The sequence below is a fragment of the Balaenoptera acutorostrata genome, chromosome 4 (assembly GCF_949987535.1).
Source record: "Balaenoptera acutorostrata chromosome 4, mBalAcu1.1, whole genome shotgun sequence".
NCBI lineage: Eukaryota > Metazoa > Chordata > Mammalia > Artiodactyla > Balaenopteridae > Balaenoptera > Balaenoptera acutorostrata.
In genome coordinates, this window is record NC_080067.1 from 81,998,120 (window position 1) to 82,025,394 (window position 27,275).

The 27,275-nt window shown below is 40.3% G+C and overlaps 1 protein-coding gene and 1 long non-coding RNA gene across 17 annotated transcripts in view; one reads left to right on the plus strand and one right to left on the minus strand.

Annotated features, from left to right (window-relative positions):
• Positions 1–6,042, plus strand: part of MYLK (myosin light chain kinase) — a 272,517-nt gene extending 266,475 nt beyond the window's left edge. For 12 of the 13 annotated variants that reach the window (XM_057544900.1, XM_057544907.1, XM_057544909.1 and 9 more), the window contains 3 exons: positions 1–130; positions 1,579–1,710; positions 4,005–6,042. In XM_057544900.1, the coding sequence (XP_057400883.1) occupies positions 1–130; positions 1,579–1,710; positions 4,005–4,261 (519 nt within the window). In that variant the 3' untranslated portion in view covers positions 4,262–6,042. The remainder of the gene's footprint in view (positions 131–1,578; positions 1,711–4,004) is intronic. The other variant, XM_007175640.3, reaches the window with a different exon arrangement.
• Positions 124–27,232, minus strand: LOC103009305 (uncharacterized). 4 transcript variants are annotated; one of them, XR_450457.2, is made up of 5 exons: positions 27,151–27,232; positions 9,076–9,167; positions 8,873–9,002; positions 6,490–6,679; positions 124–1,275 (listed from the first exon to the last, which is right to left on the minus strand). It is a non-coding gene; the product is annotated as an uncharacterized LOC103009305 (long non-coding RNA). The 4 variants fall into 4 exon arrangements; XR_450456.2 differs by having other exon boundaries at positions 27,124–27,215; XR_450454.3 differs by lacking the exon at positions 27,151–27,232 and adding an exon at positions 9,282–9,398.
• Positions 27,233–27,275: the final 43 nt, after the last annotated feature.

Consider the following 27,275-nt stretch of genomic DNA (forward strand, 5'->3'; position numbering starts at 1 on the left):
AAAACGGGCAATGCTGTGAGAGCCATTGGAAGACTGTCCTCTATGGCAATGATCTCAGGGCTCAGTGGCAGGAAATCTTCAGCAGGGTCACCAACCAGCCCACTCAATGCAGAAAAACTAGAGTCTGAAGGTAAGGAGCTCCAGGAAGATTTTCTCTAGCCAGATGGTGACAAAGGAAGGGTTGGGGGATGGAGAGGCATTTAGAGGGTTTTTTTTCTTAAGGTGGGGGGGTTGGGTTTTTTTAATAATACAACCTACAAGGAAAAATTTGAAACTACCTTTACACTGCCCTGACAATAATTACTAAATGTAGTAATTATTCTTTGTTTCACCTTAGGTTTAACTATTTTCAGAAGGAAAGTTTTTGTCTAATAGAACTAGATGATCTCCGCTAATCTTTTCCCTATATTTTACATAAGAATTAGCAAAGGCTTTATTAAGTTTCATTTTTCTCATTACAAAAGCAATGCTTGTATGATAATAGGCAAACATAAAATAAAAATCATATAGTGTACTTTTAAAAAATATCCATTTTTTTAACGTCTTTGCGTTTTCCTTTTAAACAAAAATTGACTCATATAGTCCATATTTGTTTGTTATTTTTCATGATGCTGAAACATGTCGTTTGAACTGGGTAGACAGTGACTGGCAGAGCCCCTCCTAGAGACCAACAGGGTTAGTTACTTGCCCACCATCTTTGAGATGCTGCCCCATCCATCTCCTCAGTGAAGGCCTTGGCCTCTTCCTGCTTTAGATGCATGTAGGGTCTGGCCCTTATCATCTGGAGGTGCCTCATTTGGCCTGAGACACTCCTCCACCTCCCACTGCCTGATGCTTTTGGTATCCAAAGGTGAGAAGCTGAGTCTAGATCCCTTTGTGCATAAGACAGGGTAATTGGCGAGGCTGCTTGCTGAGCTGCTCTGATGCAGCCGAGGACCGAGCCTGCTGCACATGGGCCTGGTCCCTCCTGCTCCAGCCCTGCCGCTCCCCAGATGACCCAGAAATAGCCTGAAGGGGAAGGAGAGGATCGGGAGCCACTCAAAGTTACAGCTTTTCCCTGACCAATCCCAAACCCTGGTCCAGAGTCATACACTGCGAAGGCAGTATCCGTGTGGAGAATAGAGCTATTGGCAAATCGAAGATGCCTCTAGGACCTGGCTCTTCCCTTCCAAGGAGCAGATGAAGGGCCTGCTGCTGCCAGAGGAGGGCAGAGGGGGTACAGAGATCAGGTGGGCTGGCGTGCTTCCGTCCTTCTTCGATACCCTCAACCGAATCCTGAAACAGCATGAAATGCAGCCAGATAAGCTTTTTACAGATTATTTCCTTTTTCAGTGTGTCAGCATAAGGGTGGGGGAGTCCAAACATTTCCCCAGTTTGGTCACAGTTCTCTCTTCTGGCAAAATCATTTGGCAGCAGGCCAGCCAGTCCCCAGGAGAAAGGTGTGCTTATGATTCAGTCCTCTAAGCGCCATTATTTGCTAAATTATAACAACTTAAAAAAAAAAAAAGTCAGCTTTTTTAAACCAGGGAAGAGAACAAGGAATAAAGAAATTACCACGTCCTCTTCACTGTCTTCTAGAAGATGTCTCCCAAGCTTTCCTTGAGGCTGTCGCTGAGGAAAAGCCCCATGTAAAACCCTACTTTTCTAAGACCATTCGTGATTTAGAAGTTGTGGAGGGAAGCGCTGCTAGATTTGACTGCAAGATCGAAGGTAAGTTTGTAGCTGTTCTTCCCTTACCTACAAAAGGGGTATGGTTGGCTGGTGGGCCCCTACTGTGTGCCCTTGGCAGAATGTCAGTTCTGGAACAGCCAGGCTGTGAGGGAAAATGGGTCAGAAGGAGTTGGCCCACTGCCCCACTCCACCTGCTTAAGATTAGGGCCATTCAGTGACTCACTGAGGGCACATTTGATATTTCACCTACTTACATCAGCCACTGCACCCAATTACAAGTGGTTTATCATGGACCTATTTGGCTATGGAACGTGCTTAATGAAATGAGCTTTGCAAGCTTATGGGAAGCATGTGAACTGCCCACCAAAGGCTCTCAAAGGAGGGCTGGCACAGAGCATAGGATGCAGAGAGGGCAGCTCTGCTATTAATCACTGGGCTCTGTGACCTCGGGCGGTGATTTAGCTCTTCTGAGCCTCTGGTCCTCATCTGTAAGACAGTGTCTAATGCCTTGTGTGGCTCTGGAGACTGTGAGATAACATGTGGAAAGGGGAAACCTTTCAAGTCTTTTAAAGATGTCATGGAGTCAAGGGAAAAGTTGTGGAACTGGTAAGTGCAGAGACAGCCTGCGGTGTGACTTCAAACGGAGGGAAGTTGGGATCCAGGCCCCTGTGCTGTCTTCCCCATGTTTCTCTGCCTGCTAGAAATAACATGGCCAGAGTGAGTTGTTAGAGCTCGAGGGACCCTAAGGGATCTTAGCATAGCACCTGAGAAGTTAGCAGTGTTGGTGACACGTAGCATTTCAGTTTCAACAGACTGCAACATTCTAGAAAGATAAGTGGCAAGATAAGACAGGCCTCTTTGCTTCAGGTCTGTGACTGTTGTGTGCCAACCAGAGTGGAGGGCTATCTCCCATTTCGGTCGGACCAACTTCCCCAAGGCAGCATAGCACGGGACGGCAGTGATAACGCACCATGCCTCCCACTTTGTAAGATTCTCCAGCAGTATGGCTAGATACTGCCTTTTGGGTAAAGTAACCCAAAGGTAGGAATGAAAAAACAATTTTTCTCCTGCATCACTATATTATCAAGATGCCTTATAAATGCCTCGCCTACCATAATCTTTCTCTTTTTTCATTCAATTTTTTTAAAAAACTGGATGTGCTGCCTTTGCTAGTGTGGAAGTGCTCAGATTGGGGGTTCTGCTGAGAGTTCTGGGCCACTGCTTGTAGCTCTCACCATCACCACTGTCTTTGGGTCTTAAGTTCTTTACTTCTTCCTTTATTTTTTAGAAAATATTATTTCATAATAATTATCTTTTTGCTTACTTTTCTCTTTGGGATTATTTTCTTGGTATTTGCATTACTTTGGAGTGCTGAGGAGAAACTAAAGCATATGGATGCTGTTTGTTAAAAACAAAATTCTACTTGAAAAGAATGTTAGAATTCTTATGTGTAATTTGTATTCTAGCTGGGGCTACAATTTTGTCCTGTAAAACTACTTCTCCAAAGTTTAAAAACAAGTCAAGTATTGTTAGTTAGTATTATTACAAGTTAGTATTATTACAAGTTAGTATTATTATGTTTTTAAAGGCATAAAACATATATATTTTAATGCTGAACTTTGCAGCAACATGACTAATGCATAAAATGAGGCGAATCAATGTGGTCAATTTCCAGTTATCTACAGGCAGATTATCTGTCTTTGGATGAGACTAAGACAAATACTGCTTTCTTTTTCCTAGCAGTATTGTCAGTTCCTCTAATTTATGTTTTACAGGTCTGTTATCATCTTTGAATTATAATTTATATACCATAAAATTCACCCATTTTAACTATACAAATTTTTAGAAATTTACAGAATTGTGCAGTCATTACCACAATCCAATTTTTAAACATTTCCATCACCTCCAAAAGATCCCTTGTGCCCATTTTTTCTGACTTTTTTTTTATTTAAATTTATTTAAGTTCTTTTATACAAGATAAAAAAAGTTTTCTTTTAATCCAAGAAGATATTTAGCTCCAGGCACGTAGTTGGAACTGGGACAGTGTTCCGGGGAGTTAGCTTTATCTGTGTTAAGGTGGGAGGTGGTACAAGCCCTACATGGGTGGGAAATGGGATGCCTGTACAATACCTTATGTGGCGTTTCAAATATTAGTGTTTACAATACATGCCCCTATTCAAATGTAAATATCAAAATAGATGGTAAAAGCCAACATCATAATTTTTTTTCCCTTTACCCCCTTAATCAATAGAGGTAGCTCAGGAGTTTGCGTGAACTGATAAGAAGTTTTAAATAATAGTTTCTGCAACTTGTGTTCCTTCCCTGTGATACAGGATACCCAGACCCTGAGGTCGTCTGGTTCAAAGATGACCAGTCAATCAGGGAGTCCCGCCACTTCCAGATAGACTACGACGAGGATGGGAACTGCTCTTTAATCATTAGCGATGTTTGCGGGGAAGATGATGCCAAGTACACCTGCAAGGCTGTCAACAGTCTTGGAGAAGCCACCTGCACAGCAGAGCTCATTGTGGAAACCATGGAGGAAGGAGAAGGGGAAGGGGAAGGGGAAGAAGAAGAGGAGGAAGAATGAGACAACGCCAGAGAGAAGCAGTTTCTAAGTCATATCACAAAGACTATCTATCTCTCTAAAGCTCAAAAAACCCAAGACAGTAAAAGCACCTAGTGTGATAGATTATTTAGTTAGGTCATTTGGGGGTTGATTCTTCAGCAGTAGTGGTTGACACCCAGCAGCATTACTGAGGGGCATTAATTTAAATTAGCTGGCACCTTAAGATTCTAGTACAGCTACATTTCATTTTGGGAAATTACCAGTAACTTGCCTGACCAACCAATTTTAGAGAAAAAGTAACCAGAAGGAAGCTTTATCTGGGCAAAGTCATATAAATTCTCCAACTGAAAGCACTCATGAAAAAACAAGGTCACAGCCCTGTCCAGAGGGTCCCTGGAGATGGGGGTCTCTCCCAGCTCCTATTCCAGAGAACCGGGTCTTCACCAGTCCTGTAGCACTTCATTCTGCAGGCAGTTGAGCCATTTTAACTTACGAGGCACAATATTTCCAAAGTATACTATAGACATTTGAACTTTTCATTTCCATCCCCTGTTCTACCTGCCAGTTTTTCTGGATCTGGACTTGCCATAAGTTTAAGCATTAGGGACATTACACTTCTTAGATTCTGAAGACACGTCTCCCGCTCATGGATGACTGGCTTCCTTAGGAAAAGCAATCTCCTTTCTTCCAAAATCAGTAGGAAATCTAAACTTATCCCCTCTTTGAAGATTTCTAGAAGCTTGAGACATTTTTATAGGAACCTATGGAAAAAAATCCTTGTTAATGTGTTTTTCTGAAACCAGGATTCATACCTGCGCTGTTTTAGGATATCAGCTCTGCATGTGTGGTAAAGATTTTTGTGTTTGAATGTATGAAAAAACAGTTTGCTGAAAAGTTAGTCTTAATTATTTATTGGCCACTATGAAATAGATTTCAGCTATAGAACTCCACATACTTTGGAATCTCATTCAGGATAGTCTGAGTTTAATATACCTTCATTTTTAAACATGCTCCAGAGAACTCTACTTACCTTATGGATTCCACAAGACTTTTCTTCTTGAATGTGCATCAATCATGCCTTGCCCCCCAACCTTGAAATATATTCTTAACCTTTTAAATGCACTCAGACTTGCATCTTTAGGAATTTTTAACTTTCTTTCACTACATTGGCACTTAAATTTTTCTTTATAAAACTTTTTGAAGGGCATAAACAAAGACCATAAACTGATATGCCTAATACATTTCCTCTGTGTGTGTGTAACATTCCAAATACTTTTATCTTTTCCACTGTTTGTAAAGCGCAGCAGTTTAATATTTCAAGGGACTTTCTGAGAGTTCCTTAAGAACCAATTTTAAATTACTTCAGTGCAATCCTACACAGTATCAACATTAGAATTTTGATGTTACTTAGTCTTATGTTATCTTCCATTCTATTTTTATCTGCTTCTTGCTGCTAGTTTCAAATTGCCAGTATTTTCCTTTTTGCTTTTTAAGCAGTTACAACATTTTTCATATAGCCACAGTATTGCCACAGTTTATTATAATAAAGTGTTTTAAATTTGATTTAGAGCATTCAATGCTTTTCTTCATCACTTTTGATTGTGTTTAGACTATAATCTTTGTGTGCATGTATGCTGTATATGTGCGCGCATGCGTGGTGTGTATGTTTGTTTACAGGTTTTTTGATGCCTTCTGGAAGTTGTGTTAATGTTCTCCCAGTTTATTATGCCATCAGAATGGTAAATGAGAACACTACAACTGTAGTTAGCTCACAATTTTTAAATAAAGGCTACCACAGTGCATGCTGTTTGTTCAGTCTTTGCAGCCTTCTTTTCCTTTCCATGCCACCAGTTGTAGACGACCCAAATAGATCTCAGAAACTAAAAACAAATGCTCTGCTGCATAAATGGCTTACATGCTGGGAGACTTCCCTGGTGGTCCAGTGGTTAAGACTCCACGCTTCCACTGCAGGGGGCACGGGTTCGATCCCTGGTCAGGGAACTAAGATTCCACATGCCACGCAGAGCAGCCAAAAAAAAAAAAGGCTTACTTGGTTGTGCTTTACTAAGGAACAGAATGACTTAGGCACTTCTAGTTTATACTAGGTAGCCTAATTTGCACAATTACTTCAAAATTTCTCTCGAGCATCATTTTGGTTCAATTACATTCTAGTATCTACGGTACGCTTATAATGCTAAAATCCGACATTTTCAGTATGTCACAAAATCATCATCGTCATTAATATTTACCAAGGCTTGGCCTGCATTTGTAACTTTGGTGCAATTTGTTACTAGCAGCCGAGTGCTATCTTTCCATGTCTTGATAGTGAAGCACTTGTTCTCAGGAAACCATCACTCCTGCTTCACAGGAAGTCTGTTTTCAGATATCAGATGGTGGGGCCCCCCAGGTCTTGAGTATTCAAACAATACTGTAGATATTCTAGAAAGAATCAAGACATACTATTAAATGTTGGACTAGATGATTCTATGATTCCACAGTATAGTCTGGAAAGAAGCCATTGTCCAGATAATATTTAAATTGTTTCATTTTTTCAAGGCAACCACAATCCACAAATGTTCCTAGTGAGGAAATTATTATTTTTAAAGAAAAGGACTTTTTATTCCTTGCTAGTGAAAAATGTACCTTATATTCTGAAAGAAAACAAATAATTTCCTTCCAGTCCATTCTCATCCCAAACATATTAAAAAAACAATCCACTGATGATTCCTTACATCGCAGAGCTTCATATTAAATGAATGTCTATGTATAACTAAAAAGACATGCTGACTGTTGTCGGCTCTAACTTTAAAGTCTCTTTCTTTTTATCAAGATGTTTGAGTTTTACACATTTTAATAAAATCTGTGCTTTTAATACATGTGCTAATGAGTATCAATGAGCTAAAGAATAATTGAATTCTAAAGAAACTCAACTCTCCACTTTTCAAGAAAACACAGGTAATACTACTTTCTTTAACCCTTGGGAACTCCTCTGTATTTCGAAAAGGAAGCTAAGTCTGTGACAGTCATTACTGAGGCTCTTTGCCCCCTGGCACATGATTAGGACCACATTTCTGACTCCCTGTGTGAGATGGGAGATGGGGCTGTGTGACTAATTCTGGTCAGCGAGGTAGAAGCAGAAGTGATGTTCATCCCCTCTGGTCCAGAGAATTTAAGTACTGGTGCAAGGCTCTCCATAGTAACTGGCAACATGTCAGATGGTGGCTACTTTATCCACCTAAGTCCCAAGGCAATCCTAAATGAGTACATAACACAAGAAATAAATCTTTGTTCTTATAAATCCCCAAGATTTTAGCATTCTTTGTGGCTGTAACATAGCCTAGACTATCCTGTTATAAGGTCATCACTGTATTCTAGATCTATTCTGACCAATATGGTAGCCACAACTCACCAGTGACTATTTAAATTTAAATTAATGAAAATACATAAAATTTAAAATTCAGTTCCTCAGCTGCACTAGCCACATTAAGTGCTCAATAATCACATGTGACTAGTGGCTGGCTATCGTATTGGACAGCACAGATTAAAACGTTCTATAAAGTTCTATTAGACAGCATTGTTTTAGATGGACTAGGAGGAAAAGAGAAACTCCAAATTTTACCTTAACTATGCATATCACTTTTCAAATTGTGAAATTAAAACATAAAAGTTTGCGTGAAATCATTCTGGAAAGTATGGTCTATAGTTTCATCAATCATATGGATAACAAAATCAATACTTACGTTATTGTGTTTGATTATTTACATTATTTACATTCATATGTAAATGAATTCTGCCCATTACATTCTGCCCATTTTTTCACTTTTTAAGACATTTAAAAAGTACCAGTTCTGTGCTTCTCACCACAAAATCGAAATAGATCTGCAATTCACAAGCAATTACCAGATTACTTGTGATATGAAGCAACCAGTTAGGCAAAAAATCTCTGGTGTTTTTGGAACTTGGAGCTACTTGAGATAGGGGAGCATCCAACAGGGACAACTGAGATAGCAGAGAAAGAGACAGCATCCCTGGGGCAAGATTTCCCCGCGAGTGAACCAAAAGGAAGGGGGAGGGGCCATCCTGATAGCTACAGTCATTTTAACCTTAGTGGCTTTGATCATACCTCCCTTCCCATTGGAACTAGAAATACCCAGGAGATCTACAGCATTTGGAGACAACAGTCAGTTTCTAACTGCTGGTTGTTTGAAATTTTAGCTCATAGGCCTTGCCGGTGTTCCAAATGCTTGTACATTGCAAGGAGGGCTTCATGTCAGAGACCACAGCCCCAGTAGTGACCACACAGAAGTACATGATAAATCTTCACAAGACATTATTTGACTCTCCGGGACTAGATTTCTTCCAGCTGGAGATAACTAAGGAAGAAGAAGGTTACAAATTAACCTAAAAGTCAATTCATTATTATTAGCTTCTTTTGGGCAGACATCAGTAGCTTCCAGCAGTTAAGAGACAGGTTAAGCTATAGGGCTTCTCCACAATCTTGCTCCAGATGGTATGTTACAATGACCAATAGCCTCTGGTCAGATTCAACAGACATTTATTAGCAAGCAGTCATACAGCCTATTCTGTAAGCTCCATGAAGTCCCACATCTGTCTCTCCAGAAAGCATCTCACCTGTTCACTGAAAGCAAGCACTGCAGGATACGAGGGTCGGATCTAGCTGACCTGGGTAATCAGCCAAGTGGAATCAGTTCCAGCTCTGCTTCTCACTGGAGCTGTGTAGCTTGTGCTTCAGTTTCCTCACCTATAAAATTAGAGAAATTATATTTCCTCCTTCACAGATCGTTATAAAAATTAAAAGAGCTCATGCACAGTACCTGGTCCTTACGGTCAGCTCTATTCTTCTAGCACTCGGAAATGCTAAGATGTGTCAGAAACATCCTCTACCTGCAAGGAGCTGATAATACTTCTGTAGAAACAAAACAAATATGTGGAAAAGTTATACACTAATGAAAGATGGAAAGAATTATTGAAATTCCACCCACCTCCGGAAAAACATCTTTGTAACTGAAAGTGCACATACAGCTGTATGAAACACAATTGCTATGAGTTTAGGAAATGCTACAACTGCCCTCTTGGTCTCCGGAAAAGTTTTAACTTCCAGTCTCTAAATACTCTCTTCTTCATAGTCAAAAGAGAAAAGCTCATCTGACCTTACGAGTCTTATTTTCCAATCAAGAGGAAATTTCTCAAAGTTGGCTTGACTTTAAACTCACACTTAACCTTTAATCCCCAAAAGTTCTCTAATTTTTAATTTGTATTTACAAAAGCTAATTCACATTGACTTGTTTCTGGCAGTATATTAACCACAGAACAAATAGGGCTCTGCTAAGCAGTCCCAGGAAAAGACTAGGTAGACACCTTTTTTAAGTTGTCTAGAAAGCTCAAAATGCTCCTGTTTTCTGGAGAATCAAGAGATTAAGGGTTTAGAAAATGGGAAGCTAATAGTAATCTAATAGTAAGCTAATCTAATAGTAGAGAGAAGACCAAACATGAACTCCAGAAGACAAGCAGTGACTCCGTTCTCTTCAGAACCCCATTAAACCGAGAGTGAAGGAATACTTTTTTATAAAGCTATTAACCCCTCAAAGACAAATATGGGAGAAGAAAGATGAAAAATACCAGAATTTTGGAAGATGGAAAGCAAACAGATGAGCGGGTAACTTACTTAGAGCACAGAAGCTGAAACCTGACTTCCTGCAGAGAAGAAGGCCAATAGGAAGGCAAGTCAGTTTTACTCTGAAGAAGCCTAAAAGGTTAGAGACTGAGGGAACCATGTACCTATGAAGGGGAGCCTCAAAAGGAATGTAAGGTATCAACTCGCTGATGCATTGAGGTCAATGCAGGTCAAAAGTCCAACCAGGAAATCAATGCAGAAGTAGGATGGGATACATAGGAGTTAGGACAGACAAGGGTCCAGAGTCCAGGAAGTCAGTCTGAACACATCAATAGTACCCATGTTCAAAGTGCAGAAAACAGCCTGATCCTGGAAAGGCATTTGCTTGCTCAAGGAGTTTTTAAAGAGATAAAGTCATTTAAAGTTAAACTGGTTGTCCAAGAAGCCAAATCATTTAGACTTTTAATAATGCACCCTGTTAATGAGGGAGATCAGCTCGGTGCTTTGTGTCCACCTAGAGGGGTGGGATAGGGAGGGTGGGAGGGAGACACAACAGGGAGGAGATATGGGGATGTATGTATATGTATAGCTGATTCACTTTGTTGTACAGCAGAAACTAACACACCATTGTAAAGCAATTATACTCCAATAAAGATGTTAAAAAAATAAAATAAAATAAAAATAAAATGCACCCTGTTAATGAATGTCTTATATTCATTTATTGAATGTAGAAGCTCAGTTAACTAATTTCCATTTAATCCAACTTGCCCGACTTAACCACAATTTTCATTCTTTCTGTAAAATAAATGAACTGATGCCCACACACTTCTGTTCTACTGATGGCCACTGAGTAGTATTATTTACCAAGAGTCAATTGGATTTGTTCTTAAACTTCTTTATGCCAGTTGTACAACTGTAATTACATAATTTAATTATTATATAAATCAATAAAAATGGGGTGCTAAAGGGAAGAGAAGCTGTTTCTATGGAAACTAAATTGAGGCTAGTGGTCATATGTGGCGGATCGGACACCTGAATTTATCTCCTGCCTCCCAAAACCTCACTAAAATGAAAGTAAAGGCACAAAAGGCATTAAACCCACAGGGCATAGAATAAGAGAGGTGATACATTAGACTCGAGTTGTTGACAAAATTTGGGGATAGACTAATTGGTAAGTAATTTCGTTTCAACTTTTTCCACTCTGCAAGCATCTGCAGGGAAGAAAGCGTCAAAAAGCAAGCTGAGTCCTACCACAGAACGAGGCAAAAAACAGAGGAATTAGACTGATCGTCCCCCCTCCATCTCCTCCTTTAGCCCACAGGCCCTCTGACAGTCTCTCCTCAAACGCTGGCAGGAAAAGGGGTCTTTTAAAGTTAGACCAGAGGGAAAAAATAAATAAATAAAATAAATAAAGTTAGACTAGAGAAGCTGTAGACTGGTGGACAACAGGCACAACTGAGAGTGAGAAGTAGGCAACTCAGAAAACACAGGGATCAGGCAACAATCCCAACACAGAGAACATCAATGTGTTCTCTGTATCTATGATGTTGGTTGGGTTTTTGTTGTTGTTGTTGTTTAGATTCCACATATAAGAGAGGTCACACAGTATTTGGCCTTCTCTGTCTGACTTATTTCACTTAGCATAATGCCCTCGAGGTCCATCCATGTCACAAATGGCAAGATTTCATTCTTTTTTATGGAGATTTTATATATATATATATATATATATATATATATATATATAACATCTTTATCCATTATCTGTTGATGGACACTGAGGTTGTTTCCATATCTTGGCTATTGTAAATTATGCTGCAATGAACATGGGGGTGCACATATCTTTTCTAGTTAGTGTTTTCATTTTCTTCAGATAAATGCCCAGAAATGGAATTGCTGGATCATATAGTTATATGATCATATAGTTATATTTTTAATTTTTTGAGGAAACTCAATACTTTTTTCCATAGTGGCTGCACCAATTTACATTTCCACCAACAGTGCACGAGGGTTCCCTTTTCTCCACGTCCTTGCCAACAATTGTTCTTTCTTGTCTTTTTGATAAAGTCATTCTAACAGGTGGGAGGTGATGTTTCATTGTGGTTTTGATTTTCATTTCCCTGATGATTAACGATGCTGAGCATCTTTTCAGGTACCTGTTGGCCATCTGTATGTCTTCTTTGGAAAAAAAATGTCTATTCAGATCTTCTGCCCATTTTTTAATTGGATTGTTTTTTGCTATAGAGTTGTATGAGTTCTTTATATATTTTGGATATTAATTCCTTATCAGATACATGATTTGCAAATATTTTCTCCCATTCAGTAGGTTGCCTTTTTATTTTGTTGATGGTTTCCTTTGCTGTAACAGAAGATTTTTAGTATGATATAGTCCCATTTGTTTATTTTTGCTTTTGTTGCTTTTACTTTTGGTGTCATGATGTGTGATAATGTCATCACTCTGACAGCTTACATATTCTTGTGATTTAAATTTTTCTTAGTTTTGATTTCTAATATGGATAATATAAAGTAGTTATAAACCACATAAATAAAAGCTCTTCAGGGGCCTCAATAATCTTTAAGAGTTTGAAAACCACTATTCTAGGCGATGATTTAATCCTAAATATAGCTAGGCAGTGCACTTTAGTCTGAAAACCCCAGGCAGCACCCAAAATGTAACCCATACTACTGTTGTCTCCTCTTCCTTTTGAGTTTCCCATCAAAAAATTCAACTCACACAAAAATATAAAAGAATTTACTGATTTTGTAAGGGAGGTAAAGTAAGTAAGGGAGTTCATATTGATCAGCATTTCATTTGAAAAATCCTCCCAGACCTGTCTCTTCTCCTAGGTTTCTCTCCTCTTCTCTTTATCTTTCACTCTCTTCCCTCCCCACTTTGCAGGGCAATTTAAGTACATCCAAGATGGGGGGAGAAAAAACCAACACGTCACTGATATCTACCCTCATTAGAAGACAGAAAGACATAAAGGGATTCGGTTTTGATAAACTTAAAGAAAAAAATTTACTCACAAAACCACTCATTGGGGGAAAAAAAGCAAAATACATATAAACAGAAAGAACATTAAAAAAAACAAAACCTAATGCCCTTACTCAGCCAAAGATAAACACTAATAATATATTGGTATATCCCCTTATAGATTTTTTTTCTCTATAGACAGATATACCTGTTATAAAAATAAGATCTTAGTACACACCATGTATAGTACACTTTTCTACTTAATATATTCTAAACAATTTCCATATCAAATTCATCTCTGCATTATTTCCCCAACTTTTTATTTAAAATTTTTTCAAACTTGGAGAAAGACTGATAGAATAGTTCGATAAACACTCTTAAACCCTTCAGTAGAATACTGTTGGGAGATGATCCACTCCATATTGTTGGGAGATGATCCACTCTGAACATCTCACTTTTCTGGACAATTCAGGTCTTCTGATCAAAAGCATTTACAATCAATTCCAGTATTTGTATAAGGAGCTGAAGGGGATCAGAATATTACCACCCCAAATATGCCACTTTGGCATAAGGACTATTTTGAGCTGAAGGCAAGTGAGAAACAGCAGATACAGAAAAAGCTCTCTATCTTCCCCCTATTTGCCTAACAGCAGGGCATAAATTTCCCTTTGTGAATGTGTCCCCATTCTCTCTCATATATCAGGAAGAGCAGAATAACACTTAATCACCAGACACGAGTTGACTCTAAACTCGTCCCAGCCCAGAGATGGCAGCTACATAACAAACTTTACTAAAAACAACCCTTATCTTCCATTAATTTTCCCCACAAGTTTACCTTCCCACAATTTACTGCCCATAAAAACCTAAACCCACGTTCCTTTGTCTTGTCACTTCTCCACAAATTTATTGTTCTTTGTTAAAATGGTATATAACCCTCTGGGTCTGACCACCTCTTTGGGGTTTTCACTTCATTTCTGTGAGGCCCCCCATATGTATATGAAGTAAACCTTTTTCTCCTGTTAATCTTTTATCAGTTCAGTTCACAGGGTACCAGACACTGAACCTAAGAGGGTAGAGGATAAAGGGTTTTTTTTTTTTCCTCCCCTACAGAGACATTCCAGTAGGGTAAGGATTAGGTATGTTTCTCTTCCCAGAGATGTTCAGAATAGTAAAGATAAAGACCTCTCCTTCCCGTCTTGGAGACGACTGGCTTACATTCTAGAATAAAGACAAGGTTTCTCTCTCTTTGGAGGGCAGGATAGACAGGTCACCAGCAGCCATATATAAGATCAGAGTTTCCTAATATTTGTATAAGGAGCTGAAGGGGATCAGAATGTACCACCCCCAATATGCCATTACAGGGTTCCTCTCCTGTAATGTACCCCACTGCATATGCAGGTACCATCTGGCCCTCACTATGTTGCCCTGTGTGGATGGGGCTTGGTAACCAACATAAGATGTTGCTCTGGCTGCTGCTTTTGCCATAAATGATAAACTGTTTTTGTTTTTTGGCTCAGAGGGCTCATTATTTGTGAATATATATATATATATATATATATATATGTGTGTGTGTGTGTGTGTGTGTATATATATGTGTGTGTATATATATATGTAACAGTATAATATATATATAAATAACATGTACATTTTATATATATAAACATACACATACATACATATATCCTCTTCCTGCCCCTCTATCTGGACCCAGACTAACCCCCACACACATACCTTAAGCCACAAAGTGCACCCTGAGATCAAGCTCTGCCCTGCTCCTCTTCCTGGGAAACCCCACACTCCATCCACCTGGACCAGGCCCCAGACCATGTGTGTCCCCCATGGTGTTCAAAAGAAGAGAACATTTCCTCATTGAGGGACCTGGGTGAAGAGGCCAGCTCCCTCAGCACAGGGTACTGGAACTTGGGCTGGGTCACAAAGAGAGAACAATGCCTTGAGGCTGTCCTTTGGGGGGAAGGACCCAAGAATTGGCAGTAATGGTCTCCAGAGACAAAAATCTGGAGCCCCTTGTTGCGGCTGGGCCCTGAAAGAAAAATATACATGAAAATACGAGAGTGTGTGGTGTGGGGGCCAGGCCACCTTGTTAGCTTGCAGGCAGAGTAGACATTTCTGACCTGTTATAGTTTTTGTCTTAACAATCACATCATTTTCCACATTTGCCCTTTCCTCACAATTTCTCTCACACTTGTGCTCTCTGTTACACACACACACACTTTATTTTTGCTGAATCATTTGAAAGTAAGTTTCTGCAAAATCATTTTTAATGTCTGAATGTTATACTATTTTAAACCTCTATCATAATTTAACCAGTTTGTACTGCTGGACATTTAGATTATTCACAACAGTTTGATATTGTAAATAGCACTGTGATGAGCATTTGTAACTAACTAAATCTTTTTTCACATCCTAAATTTCTTAAGATAAACAGACTCACAGACAGAGAGAACAGACTTGTCGTTGCCAAGGGGAAGGGTAGTGGAGGGGGGGAAGGACTGGGAGTTTGGGATTAGCAAATGCAAACTATTATATATAGGAGGGATAAACAACAAGGTCCTCTACATGGGAATAGAATCTAAAAAAGAGTGGAGATATATATATACACACACACACACACACACATATATATATAACAGATTTACTTTGCTGTACGGCAGAAACTAACACAACGTTGTAAATCAACTATACTCCAAAAAAAATTTTTTTTAAAAAGCAAGGTCCTCCTGTATAGTACAGGGAACTGTATTCAATATTCTGTGATAAACCATAATGGAAAAGAATATGAAAAAGAATATATATAACTGAATCACTTTGCTGTACAGCAGAAATTAACACAACACTGTAAATCAACTATACTTCAATAAAATTTTTTTAAAAAATTCTAAATTCCTTAAGATAAATTCCAAGAAGTGTACTTATTGGGTTAAAGGACATTCATGGTTTGAAGGTTTTGCTACGTATTGTCAAGCTGCCTTCCAGACAGTGTATCTATCAGTCTGTACATTCAGTAGCAAAGTTTAAGAATACCCATGTCCGGGGCTTCCCTGGTGGCGCAGTGGTTGAGAGTCTGCCTGCCGGTGCAGGGGACACGGGTTCGAGCCCTGGTCTGGGAAGATCCCATATGCCGCGGAGCAACTAGGCCCGTGAGCCACAGCTACTGAGCCTGCGCGTCTGGAGCCTGTGCTCCGCAACGGGGGAGGCCGCGATGGTGAGAGGCCCGCGCACCGTGATGAAGGGTGGCCCCCGCTTGCCGCGACTGGAGAAAGCCCTCGCACAGAAGAGAAGACCCAACACAGCCAAAAATAAATAAATAAATAATTAAAAAAAGAAAAAAAAAAAAGAATACCCATGTCCTTATATCCCTGCTAACAGTATGATTTTTATCTTTGACATTCTGAAGAAGGAAAAAAAAGAGGGCATCTATCTCATCATTTTAATCATCATTTGTTCATAAATGTTATTTATCTTCATTGGTGTGTTTATTAACCATTTATAAGGAGACCTATGGCCTGAAGCTGATCATAGAAAGTCATCAAGTACTAAGGCAGCTATCTCACAGTCTCTCATAGAGGGTCTCCTCTCTCCACATCTGCTCAGGTGTCAGTTTCCCCAAGTTCAAATTCTCAAAAGAATAATGTGATATAACCTTTTCATATTAGTCATATCACTGGCCATTCTATGGGCTAACTAACTGGAAGTTTAGAGTGGAATTTAAAGTTTGAATCCTATCACTCACCCCTCCTTTTCTGCAGGTTTTTGTATGACAATGAAACTATAACAATTCAGGAAGGTGGGGAATGACCTCAGCACCATCCATCTGGCCATTAACAGAGAGCCCTCCACATGAAAAGATGCTCAACATCATTAATTATTAGAGAAATGCAAATCAAACCTACAATGAGATACCACTTCACACCGGTCAGAATGGCCATCATTAAAAAGCCTAGGGCTTCCCTGGTGGCGCAGTGGTTGGGAGTCTGCCTGCTAATGCGGGGGACGCGGGTTCGAGCCCTGGTCTGGGAGGATCCCACATGCCGCGGAGCGGCTGGGCCCGTGAGCCACGATTGCTGAGCCTGCGCGTCTGGAGCCTGTGCCCCGCGACGGGAGGGGCCGCGATAGAGAGAGGCCCGCGCACCGCGATGAAGAGCGGTCCCCGCACCGCGATGAAGAGTGGCCCCCGCTTGCCGCAACTGGAGAAAGCCCTCGCATGAACCGAAGACCCAACACAGCCAAAAAAATAAATAAATAAATAAATAAATAAATAAATAAGAAAAAAATCCTTTAAAAAAAAAAAAAAAGCCTACAAATAACAAATGCTGGAGAGGGTGTGGAGAAAAGGGAACCCTCCTACGCTGTTGGTGGGAACGTAAGTTGGTACAGCCACTGTGGAAAACAGTGTGGAGGTTTCTCAGATAACTAAAAATAGAATTACCATAGGATCCAGCAATTCCACTCCTGGGCATATACCTGGACAAGACTATAATTCAAAAAGATATATGTACCCCTATGTTCATAGCAGCACTATTCACAATAGCCAAAACATGGAAACAACCTAAATGTCTATGGACAGATGAATGGATAAAGAAGATGTGGTACATACATATGATGGAATACTACTCAGCCATAAAAAAGAAGGGAATAATGCCATTTGCAGCAACGTGGATGCAACTAGAGATTATCATACTAAGTGAAGTAAGTCAGAAAGAGAAAAATACATGGTATCACTTATACATGGAATCGAAAATATGGCACAAAGGAACCTACCTACAAAACAGAAACAAACTCAAAGACACACAGAACAGACTTGTGGTTGCCAAGGGGGGGGGGGCGGGGAGGGAAGGACTGGGAGTTTAGGATTAGCAGATGTAAACTATCATATATAGGATGGATAAACAACAAGGGCCTACTGTATAGCACAGGGAACTATATTAAATATCCTGTGATAAACCAAAATGGAAAAGAATATAAAAAAAGAATGTCTATATGTGTATAACTGAGTCATTTTGCTATACAGCAGAGACTGGCACAACATTGTAGATCAACTACACTTCAATAAAAAAATAATTAAAAAAAAGAGAGCCCTATAAGGGTATGTTTTGGGGTACATGACCAACCATGAAGATTGCTGACATCTGGACTTCCAGCTTCCTGAATTGAAGATAGCCTGGCCAGTAGCACAGGGCTGATCAGAATTATACCCCGCTCCCTATTCCCAATCACAGGCAGAGAAACTAGAAAAGAGAGAGAACGGTGCACTGCAGGGCAGAAGTAAGAGTCAGCCTGGCTGCCTTTCCTGACTGTGCAGAATCTCTCGTCCCCCGGTTAAAACATGGCCCAATGAATTTCACAGATCTTAATCATATTACTCTTTCCTCCTCCCTGCGGGGCCAGATATGTTTATTTCTGATATTTCCTGTGATGGGTGTCTTTCATTTTTGGCCACCCAGTATCTAAACACACTTCCTATTTGGAGGTAATTCCAATAAAGAAGCTCACGTGTGGGCAAATAGCCCTTTTCCCAGCTGCCTTGTCCCTAGAATTTGGGCATGTCAATTTCCAACACTATGCTCCTACCTACAACCTTGACTCTGGAGTGAATAACACAGAGAAGTAAGTGGCAGTTTAGAATCTTTCCAGAGGTGACAGAGGAAACAATAATGGCAGCATCCAATGCCCAATGGTGGCTATGCCAATGACAGAAGTTGTTAGATACTAACCAGACTCTTCCTGTGTATTGATTTGGTCTCTATTTTTAGATGTCTAATTTCCCTTGGCTCCTGTCGATGTTCCAAACCTTATTCTTCAGCTTTTCCATCAATTTTGTGAGCTATCCAATGTCCTTTCAATACACTCCTCTCTAACTAACCAGTTTTGGTCTCCATTGTTCAGGAAGCTGGAAATCTGATTAGTACATAACCCCTTTTGTACAGAAGTTGCCTTTTTTATGGAGATGAAAAGATGAGGAAGAGGGGTGCCTCCCTATCAATAACTCCTGGATCAGGTGCCCAGCTCGAGTCCAGAAGTATCCACTATCCTGAATGTGTGATAAACATTTCATTGCTTTGTTGTATAGCCTTACCATCTGTATATGTATTCCTATCTGTAGTCAAAGGGATGAAGATCATAGGGTACAAAACATGGCCACTATCTGTCACCAGGGTTTTGCCTCAGCAGCTTCTCTTAAAAAGAGGTGCCAGGGACTTCCCTGGTGGTCTAGTGGGTAAGACTCCGTGCTCCCAATGCAGGGGGCCCGGGTTCAATCCTTAGTTGGGGACCTAGATCCCGCATACTGCAACTAAGACCCAGAGCAGCCAAAATAAATAAATTAATTAATTAAAATAAAAAAAAAGAGGTGTCAGCGATGCTGTCCCCTTAACATCTTTTTTAAAAAAATATATTTATTTATTTATTTTTGGCTGCGTTGGGTCTTCGTTGCTGTGCGTGGGCTTTCTCTCGCTGTGGCGAGCAGGGGGTACTCTTCGTTGCAGTGCGTGGGCTTCTCATTGCAGTGGCTTCTTTCGTTGTGGAGCACGGGCTCTAGGCACACGGGCTTCAGTAGTTGTGGCACGCGGGCTCAGTAGTTGTGGCTCCCGGGCTCTAGAGCGCAGGCTCAGTAGTTGTGGCGCACGGGCTTAGTTGCTCCGTGGCATGTGGGATCTTCCCAGACCAGGGCTCGAACCCGTGTCCCCTGCATTGGCAGGCGGATTCTTAACCACTGCACCACCAGGGATGTCCCCCCTTAACATCTTTATTATACCCAGATTAACTACAAGAGATTCTTACATGATCATCCTGATGCAGTATTTCCTACTATCAGGACTCCTCTTTATTCTTATTATATATCATTTATGTATATCAAGCATATAAAGTATATCTAACATATAAAGTATAAGCAAAAAGCACCCAAAACATAAATACACATCTTAATGAATTATCACTAAGGGAAAATCTATATAACCACCACCCAGGTCAAGAAATAAAGCATTTCCATTACTCCCAGAACTCCTCCCCCTGCCACTCTCCCAATCCTTGCTACTTGTCCCCTCTTGGTCATAAATTCCTCCCTCCCCACTATCCACCTATCTTACCTATCCTGGGTAAGTATCCACTATCCTGACTTGTGTGATGATAATTTCTTTGCTTTTCTTTAGTTTTACCACCTGTGTATGAATCCCTTAAACAATATAATTTTTCATTTAGCCTGATTTTTAACTTTAGATGAATGAATCATACTGTATGTTTTCTTCTGTGCCTTACTTCTTTCACTCAATATTGTTTGAGATTCCTCTGTTATAACTGAATAGAGCTGCAATTTGTTCACTTGCATCGCTGTAAAGTATCCCATCGTAAGATATACAATTTATTTATTTATTCTACTGTAGATAGATGTGTTGTATTCAGTGTGGGACTATAACGAAAAATACTGCTTTGAATATTCTGATATATGTACCCTAGGGAATCTTGAAGGCCATCAACCTGGCGTTAGAAAAACAGTCATGGGGGCTTCCCTGGTGGCGCAGTGGTTGAGAATCTGCCTGCCAATGCAGGGGACACGGGTTCGAGCCCTGGTCTGGGAGGATCCCACATGCCACGGAGCAACTAGGCCCGTGAGCCACAACTACTGAGCCTGCGCATCTGGAGCCTGTGCTCCGCAACAAGAGAGGCCGCGATAGTGAGAGGCCCGCGCACCGCGATGAAGAGTGGCCCCCGCTTGCCACAACTAGAGAAAGCCCTTGCACAGAAACGAAGACCCAACACAGCCATAAATAAATAAATAAATAAATAAATAAATAAATAAATAAAAGAAATTGATGATTCAGATTTAAAAAAAAAAAACAACAGATACTAAATTAAAAAAAAAAAAAAGAAAAACAGTCATGGGATATGTATCTTTGACTTTCCTAGATAATGCCAAACTGTTTTCCAAAGTGAATGTGCCAACTCACCACCTGTGGCCCCCTCACCAACAACTGGTGTTATCAGTTTCATTTTAGCCACTCTGGAGAATGGCTAATGGTATAACACTGTGCTTATAATTTTCATTTCCCTGATTAATAAGAGGTTGAACATATTTACATATGTTTACTGGTCATTTATAGCTTTTCTTTGGTAAAGTCCCTATTCAAGTCTTTTGCCCACTTTTTCAATGTAATTATCTCTTACAGATTTGAAGGAGTTTTCATATGTTGTGGAGACTAGTCCTTTATTAATTACATGTGTGGCAAATATCCTCTCCCACTCTGTACCTTGCTTTTTTTTTTTTTTTTGCTTGTTTTATGCTATCTTTTGATGAGCAAAAATCCTTTACTTTAATATAGTCAAAGTAGCAACCTTTTCATTTATAGTTGGTACTTTTTATATCTTGTTTTAAAATTCTTTCCTTACCTTTGAGGTCATAAAGATATTCTCCTATACTAATTCTAAAAGCTTTAAATGTTGACTTTCACATTTTAAGTCTAGAAATGATTTTTGTGTATAGTGTGACGTAGGAAATTTTTTTTCCCATATGAATATCCACTTGTCCCAGAATCATTTACTGGAATGTCCATCTTTTCCCTACTGTATCTCTGTGATACATAAAGTGACTATATATGTGTGGGTCTGTTCCTGGACTCTCTATCCTGTTCTATCAGTCTATTTGCCATCCTTATGCTAATACTATACTGTCTTAATTGTAAAACTATAGTTTACAATAAATGTTGTTATCTTGTACAGCAAGTTCTCCCAATATCTTGGCAATTTTGGGACCATTAAAATTTCCATATAAAATCTCAATCTGCTTCTCAAATTCCACAAAAATCAAAACAAACAACAAAAACTACTTGGTGAAATTCTGATTGAGATTGCATGCAATTTATAAATTAATTTGGGGAGAACTGTCATCTTTACTGTATTGAGTCTTTCAATCTATGAACTCAGTATCTCTCCACTTACTTAGGTCTTCCTTAACGTCATCCAATAATGTTTTATAATTCTCTACGTAGAATTGGAACAGTAGCACAGAGGCCATACCTCTTAAATTATGCATACCTGTTTAAAATTGTTGTTTTCCTGGTGAACAGAACAGTTCATTATTATGAAAGATTTTACCTCTAGTAATGCTTTTTGGCTGCTATCGATACAGATGTATTACTGTATTAGTTTTCAATTACTGATGTAACAAATTACCACAAACTTAGTAGCTTAAAAAACAATACAAATTTATTATCTTATAGTTCTGTAGATCAGCAGTCCAGTACAGGACTCACTGGGCTAAAATCAAGATGTTGGCAGGGCTGCATTCCTTTCTGAAGGCTCCCTAGAGCCTCCCTAGAACCTATTTCCTTGTGTTTTCCACATTCTGGAAGCCCCCTTCCTCCATCTTCAAAGCCAAAAACACTGCATCTCACTCTGACTTTCTTCTGTAGTCACACTGCCTTCTGGCTGACTGATTCTTCCTCTGCCTCCTTTTTATGATTACAGAGGACCCACCCAGATAATCCAAGATGATCTCCTCATCTCAGGGTCCCTGATTTAATCACACCTACAAAATCCCTTTTGTCAAGGAAGGCAACTTCTATGGTCTGAATGTTTATGACCCCCTCAAAATTCATATGTTGAAATCAATGGGTAGTGCCCAAATAGAAAAAGCCCTAGAAAACTCACTTGATTAGTCTCTCAGCCCTAGCATTGGCATTAGCATTTACCTTCAGAGAAATCCTGGCTTTTGCTTTTACTAACTGATCACTGTTCTGGTTTCAATTTACTATTCTTTACCATCCCCAACACAAGCCCTCACTCCACTTCTGATCCCCACTTTGGAGATATCCTTTACTTTCCTGCAAATTCAGCAATGGTTTAAAAAGAATGTTTATCATTTTTCAAGTCTTTGGGGTTTTCCCTCCCTCCCTCCCTCCCTTTCTTTTGGTAATGGAATGTGGTAGGCTAAATAATAGCCCCCAAATATGTCCATGCTCTAATCCCCAGACTGTTACTTATAAGGTAAAGGGGACTGGCAGATGAGATTAAGTCAAGGATTTTAAGATGGGGAGAGTATCCCTGACCATCAGGTTGGGCCCAATGTAATTGCCAAAAGTTGTTATAAGAGAGGAGCAGGAGGATCAAAATCAGAGAAGGTATTCCAGCAACAGAATCAGAGATTGGAGAGACTGGAGAGATGTGACTGTGAGCCAAGAAATGCCCGCAACTTCTAGAAGCTGGAAGAGGTAAAGAATGGATTCTCCCTTGGAGCTTCCAGAAGGAACCAGCCCTGCCAACACCTTGACTTTATCCCTGAAAGAATCATTTTGGACTTCTGATCTACAGAACTTTAAGACAATAAAGTCCATGATGTTTCAAGCCACTAACTCGTGATAATTTTTTACAGCAGCAATAGGAAACTAATAAATGGGAATTGACTTTTCTTTTCGGATAATACTTTCAACCTATAACTATTTAAGAACCTGATTCATTACCATGTCTTAGTTCAAATTTAAATTCCTCAGTCCAGCACTCAAGTCCCAACTATTTATTTAGACTTATTTTTATCACTTCACCCTGGTTAGCCTTCTGCAGTCACATGGCTGTGTCCTATTACATTTTTTACCTTTTATCTTCTCTCACTTTAATGACTTTCAACCTTTTCATAACACATCCCTATGATTATGTTTGAGACATGCCTTCCAGAAGCTTTTCCTGACTTCTCTCTCCTCACAACAATACTGCTTTGTAGTCCTCAGAAACAATGTTTATTTAGACCACTCTAACCTGCTTAACATTCTCAATTTTTCTTTGAATGTAGCAATTCTCCCAATACTCAGCGTGGAGTAAGATACTTGGAGGCAGATAATATGCATTCAGTATCTGTTGTTTTTACCTGCTGTATTAGTTTTCTGTTGCTGCAGTAACAAATTACCACAAACTGGGTGGCTTAAAACAAATTTGTTCTCTCACAATTCTCTAAGTCTGAGATCAAGGTATTGCAAGGCAAGTCTGTACTGCCTCTGGAGGCTCTAAAGGAGAATCCATTCTTTGCACCTTTCAGATTCTGGTGGCTGTCAACATACCTCGATTTGTGGTTCATCACTCCAATCTCTGCCTCTGTGGTCACAATGCCTCTGTGGTCAAACTGCCTCCTCCTCTCCCTGTGCGACTCTTTTTCTCTGTGTATCTATTCTATAAGGATATGTGATTGCATTTAGGGCCCACTGGATAATCCAAGATTATCTTCTCATTTTAGGATCTTTAAATGTATTTTCCAAATACGGTTAACATTCACAGATATTTGACATCAGTGGGGGGGGGCATTTTTCAGCCTACCATACTTGCCCAACATCTATTCTCTTCTTCTGATAACAACTCCCTTATTACTTCTTGGGGAACTATATCCCCCAAATGTGGGGGATGTATAAACTCAATTTATATAGTTTGGGTGAAGCCTCCATCCTCCTGCTATGTGTATATGACAAAGACCTGGCCAGTCAGCATATTCTATCCCCTTTGGCTGCAATGATTGGCTCGGTGATGGGCATATGTGACTCAAACTAAAGAGATTACTTTCCAGGGCTTTTATTGGAACAAATGGGATAGAGCTGTGGTTTGTTGTTGTTGTTGTTCTGGGACTGCTAGATTAAGCAAAAGAAATATACTGACTCCCTTGCTGGGGAGAATAACGAGAAAACCCACAAAATTGAAGGAAAAGCATCAAGTACCAGACCTCAGGGACTGGAATCAAGACCCAAAGCCCTTAAAACACAGAGTCTCTCTTGTTTGCTTGGTTTCTTCTCTCCCCACATGGAAGGGAAGGTGACTGTCTGGAGCCAGGAGCACAACCTCTTATTTTTAATAATCCTGACCAAAAGATGAACACTACACCCCAGCATCCTAATATCAATTTCACAGAAGGACTCTAATGAGCTCTGCTTGTGTCATGATAGTCCTAAGGCTTGAAATAATTACTTTTGCTAGAGAAATCATGCTTGATCCAGACAAAATCATGTTGCTGGCAATGTGTCAGGCAATGAAGGGGAAAAACACAAACACAAACAACTCAAACAAACCACTACTACCAAGAAAATACCACTATTCCTGTCTTATGAAACTTGTGGTCTACTGGGGAGAGAAGTCACATGAGTAAATATAAAATTACTGTGGTCTGTGTCATGAGAGGAAGTACGTGGAGACAAGGAGAATGACTCATTCCAGAAGTTTAGGGAAAGTGATGGCAAACTTAGATCAGAAGGAGGAAGGTAGGGATGGAGATTCTAAGCAGAGAGAACAACAGGCTCAAAGCCCCTGTGGCAGAAAGGCTCATCACTCATTGGAAGAACTAAGATAAAGGTAGTATGTCTAGGGAGAGCATGGTGTGACGTGAGACTGAAGAAGCAGGTAGGGGTTAAGACCATGCACATTACTGTGGGTCACATTAAATATTTTATACTTTATCATAAGTGCCATTAAAAGCCATTTAAATGTCATAAGAGGGTGGGGGGGAAGGCAGTAGACATGAACAAGTTTGTATTTGGAAAAGATCACTGTGACTATACTGGAGAGAACAGACTGGAGTCTAAGTGACTGTAAGAAGATACGTTGAGTTTTAAATTGATTTCCGACAGAGCTTTATGCATTCCTGCCTCCTACTTGCCCACTAAGCAGGTTATATTGGGAAAAAAATCAGTTAAATGAATGAAAGAAGCTTTTGGATAGTGATTATCTGCTCTGCAAAATGACTCACTTCTTTATTTCCTTTGCAAAAATTTTCCCCTCTGATCACAGTCTGCAATGTGAGTACACCAACTTGCTCTTTAAAGAAGTCAAGAAAACCAGACAACAGGATCTCTACACAATCTGTGGGGCTGTAAGGATGAGGCACTGGCAACCGTCTAGTTGTTATCTCTCAATCTTTAGATGTCTCATGGCTCTAAATACCATCACCGCCCTGATGGCTGTCAAATTTATACCTCTAGTCCACACTTCGTCCTGGAACCTCAGTGTCTAAATCTGTCTACTCAACCTCTCCACTTGAATGTCTAATTGACGTCAAGCTCAGCAAGTAAAAGATAAAATCCCAGATTTCTGCCTTCAAAATAGCTTCTTCTACAACTCAATTATTCCAAGCTACTCATAATGTCTTTTACCTCACACTCCACAACTAACATATCCACAAATCTTATCAGCGCTACTTCTAAAATATGTCCAGAATTCAATTCAGTTTTCATCACCTCGATTGAGACCACTCTGGCCCAAACCACTACTCGCTATGGCCTGGACTACTGAAACAACTTCCTAACTGACAACACTCTTCACCAACTAACACACAGTTATTTTCACCTGGCTCCCTCTATAACGTCTGGGAGACGGAGGACTTGTCTTTCACTTAGTGCCATGAACGCCAGTGCAATCTCGCAGACGCTCCACAAAGTAAATACTTACTGGAAAGGATAAATAAGTATTGTATACCACCACATGTACAGTAATTAATTTAAAGAGAGATTCGGGCATGAGAAAATTGACGGTTAGGAGACTTCTAGTACAAACCAAAAACCGCTAGAACAAAGCAGTGAATGGAAAGTGGGGTCAGCTGGTTGAAGCAGGTTCCACAAGCTGTCCCGGTTTCCTTAAGCAGACATGTTTTCCATATAAGCCAGCAGCCCTCTATTTTGGAATACTGTGGGTGGAAAGCTTCTCGCTCCACTCGACACCTCACCCTTAGCCGGCAGCCTAATCATCTCATCCTCGTCCTGCTTCGCCGACGGGCTTCAGCGACGGGCGAGCCCACGCGGCTTCAGGCTGGAAGACGCATTTGGGCATCCTCCAGGCCCTCAAGAATGACACTGGATCCTAGGCCACACGGGCGACTTTAATCGGATAGGAAAAGGGACATACTTCTCGTTGACCTTCTCCACTGTACAAGTAACTTAAAATCAAAAGACAGGGAATAAACCTTCAGAGACATAATCTTCAACCCCGCTAGCAGTTAAGATAAAGGGCAGTCCCCGCCGGCCTCTGGGGATGATGGGAAGCGAAATCAGCGTCAATTGCCCTGACCCAAAATGGCAGGTTACTCGAACCGCGTGTATAGGGGTGAAGATACGACCACTGGGAGAAGTCAAGATGAGAAAGGAAAATGAAAGCATCATTTTATTAATCCCACACAGAGGCGAAAATTATAGGAGAGAGAATAACCAGGGACGACGAAGCATCCAGACGGCAGAAACAACAGGCCTGTCGAATAAGGCCAAATACAACATTGACCTAATCCAAGATGGCGCCGGAGGTTATTACCGGGATCGCAAAAGCGGCGGTGATTACCCTGTTCCACGATGGCGGTGGCGACTGAGGCGAGCGGAGGGGCGGGAGGGCCGGGAGCGTCTTTGCCCTCCTCCAAGATGGCGGCAGCCGTGGGCGCTGTCCCTGGCTCCGCCCCGCGGCCTCGG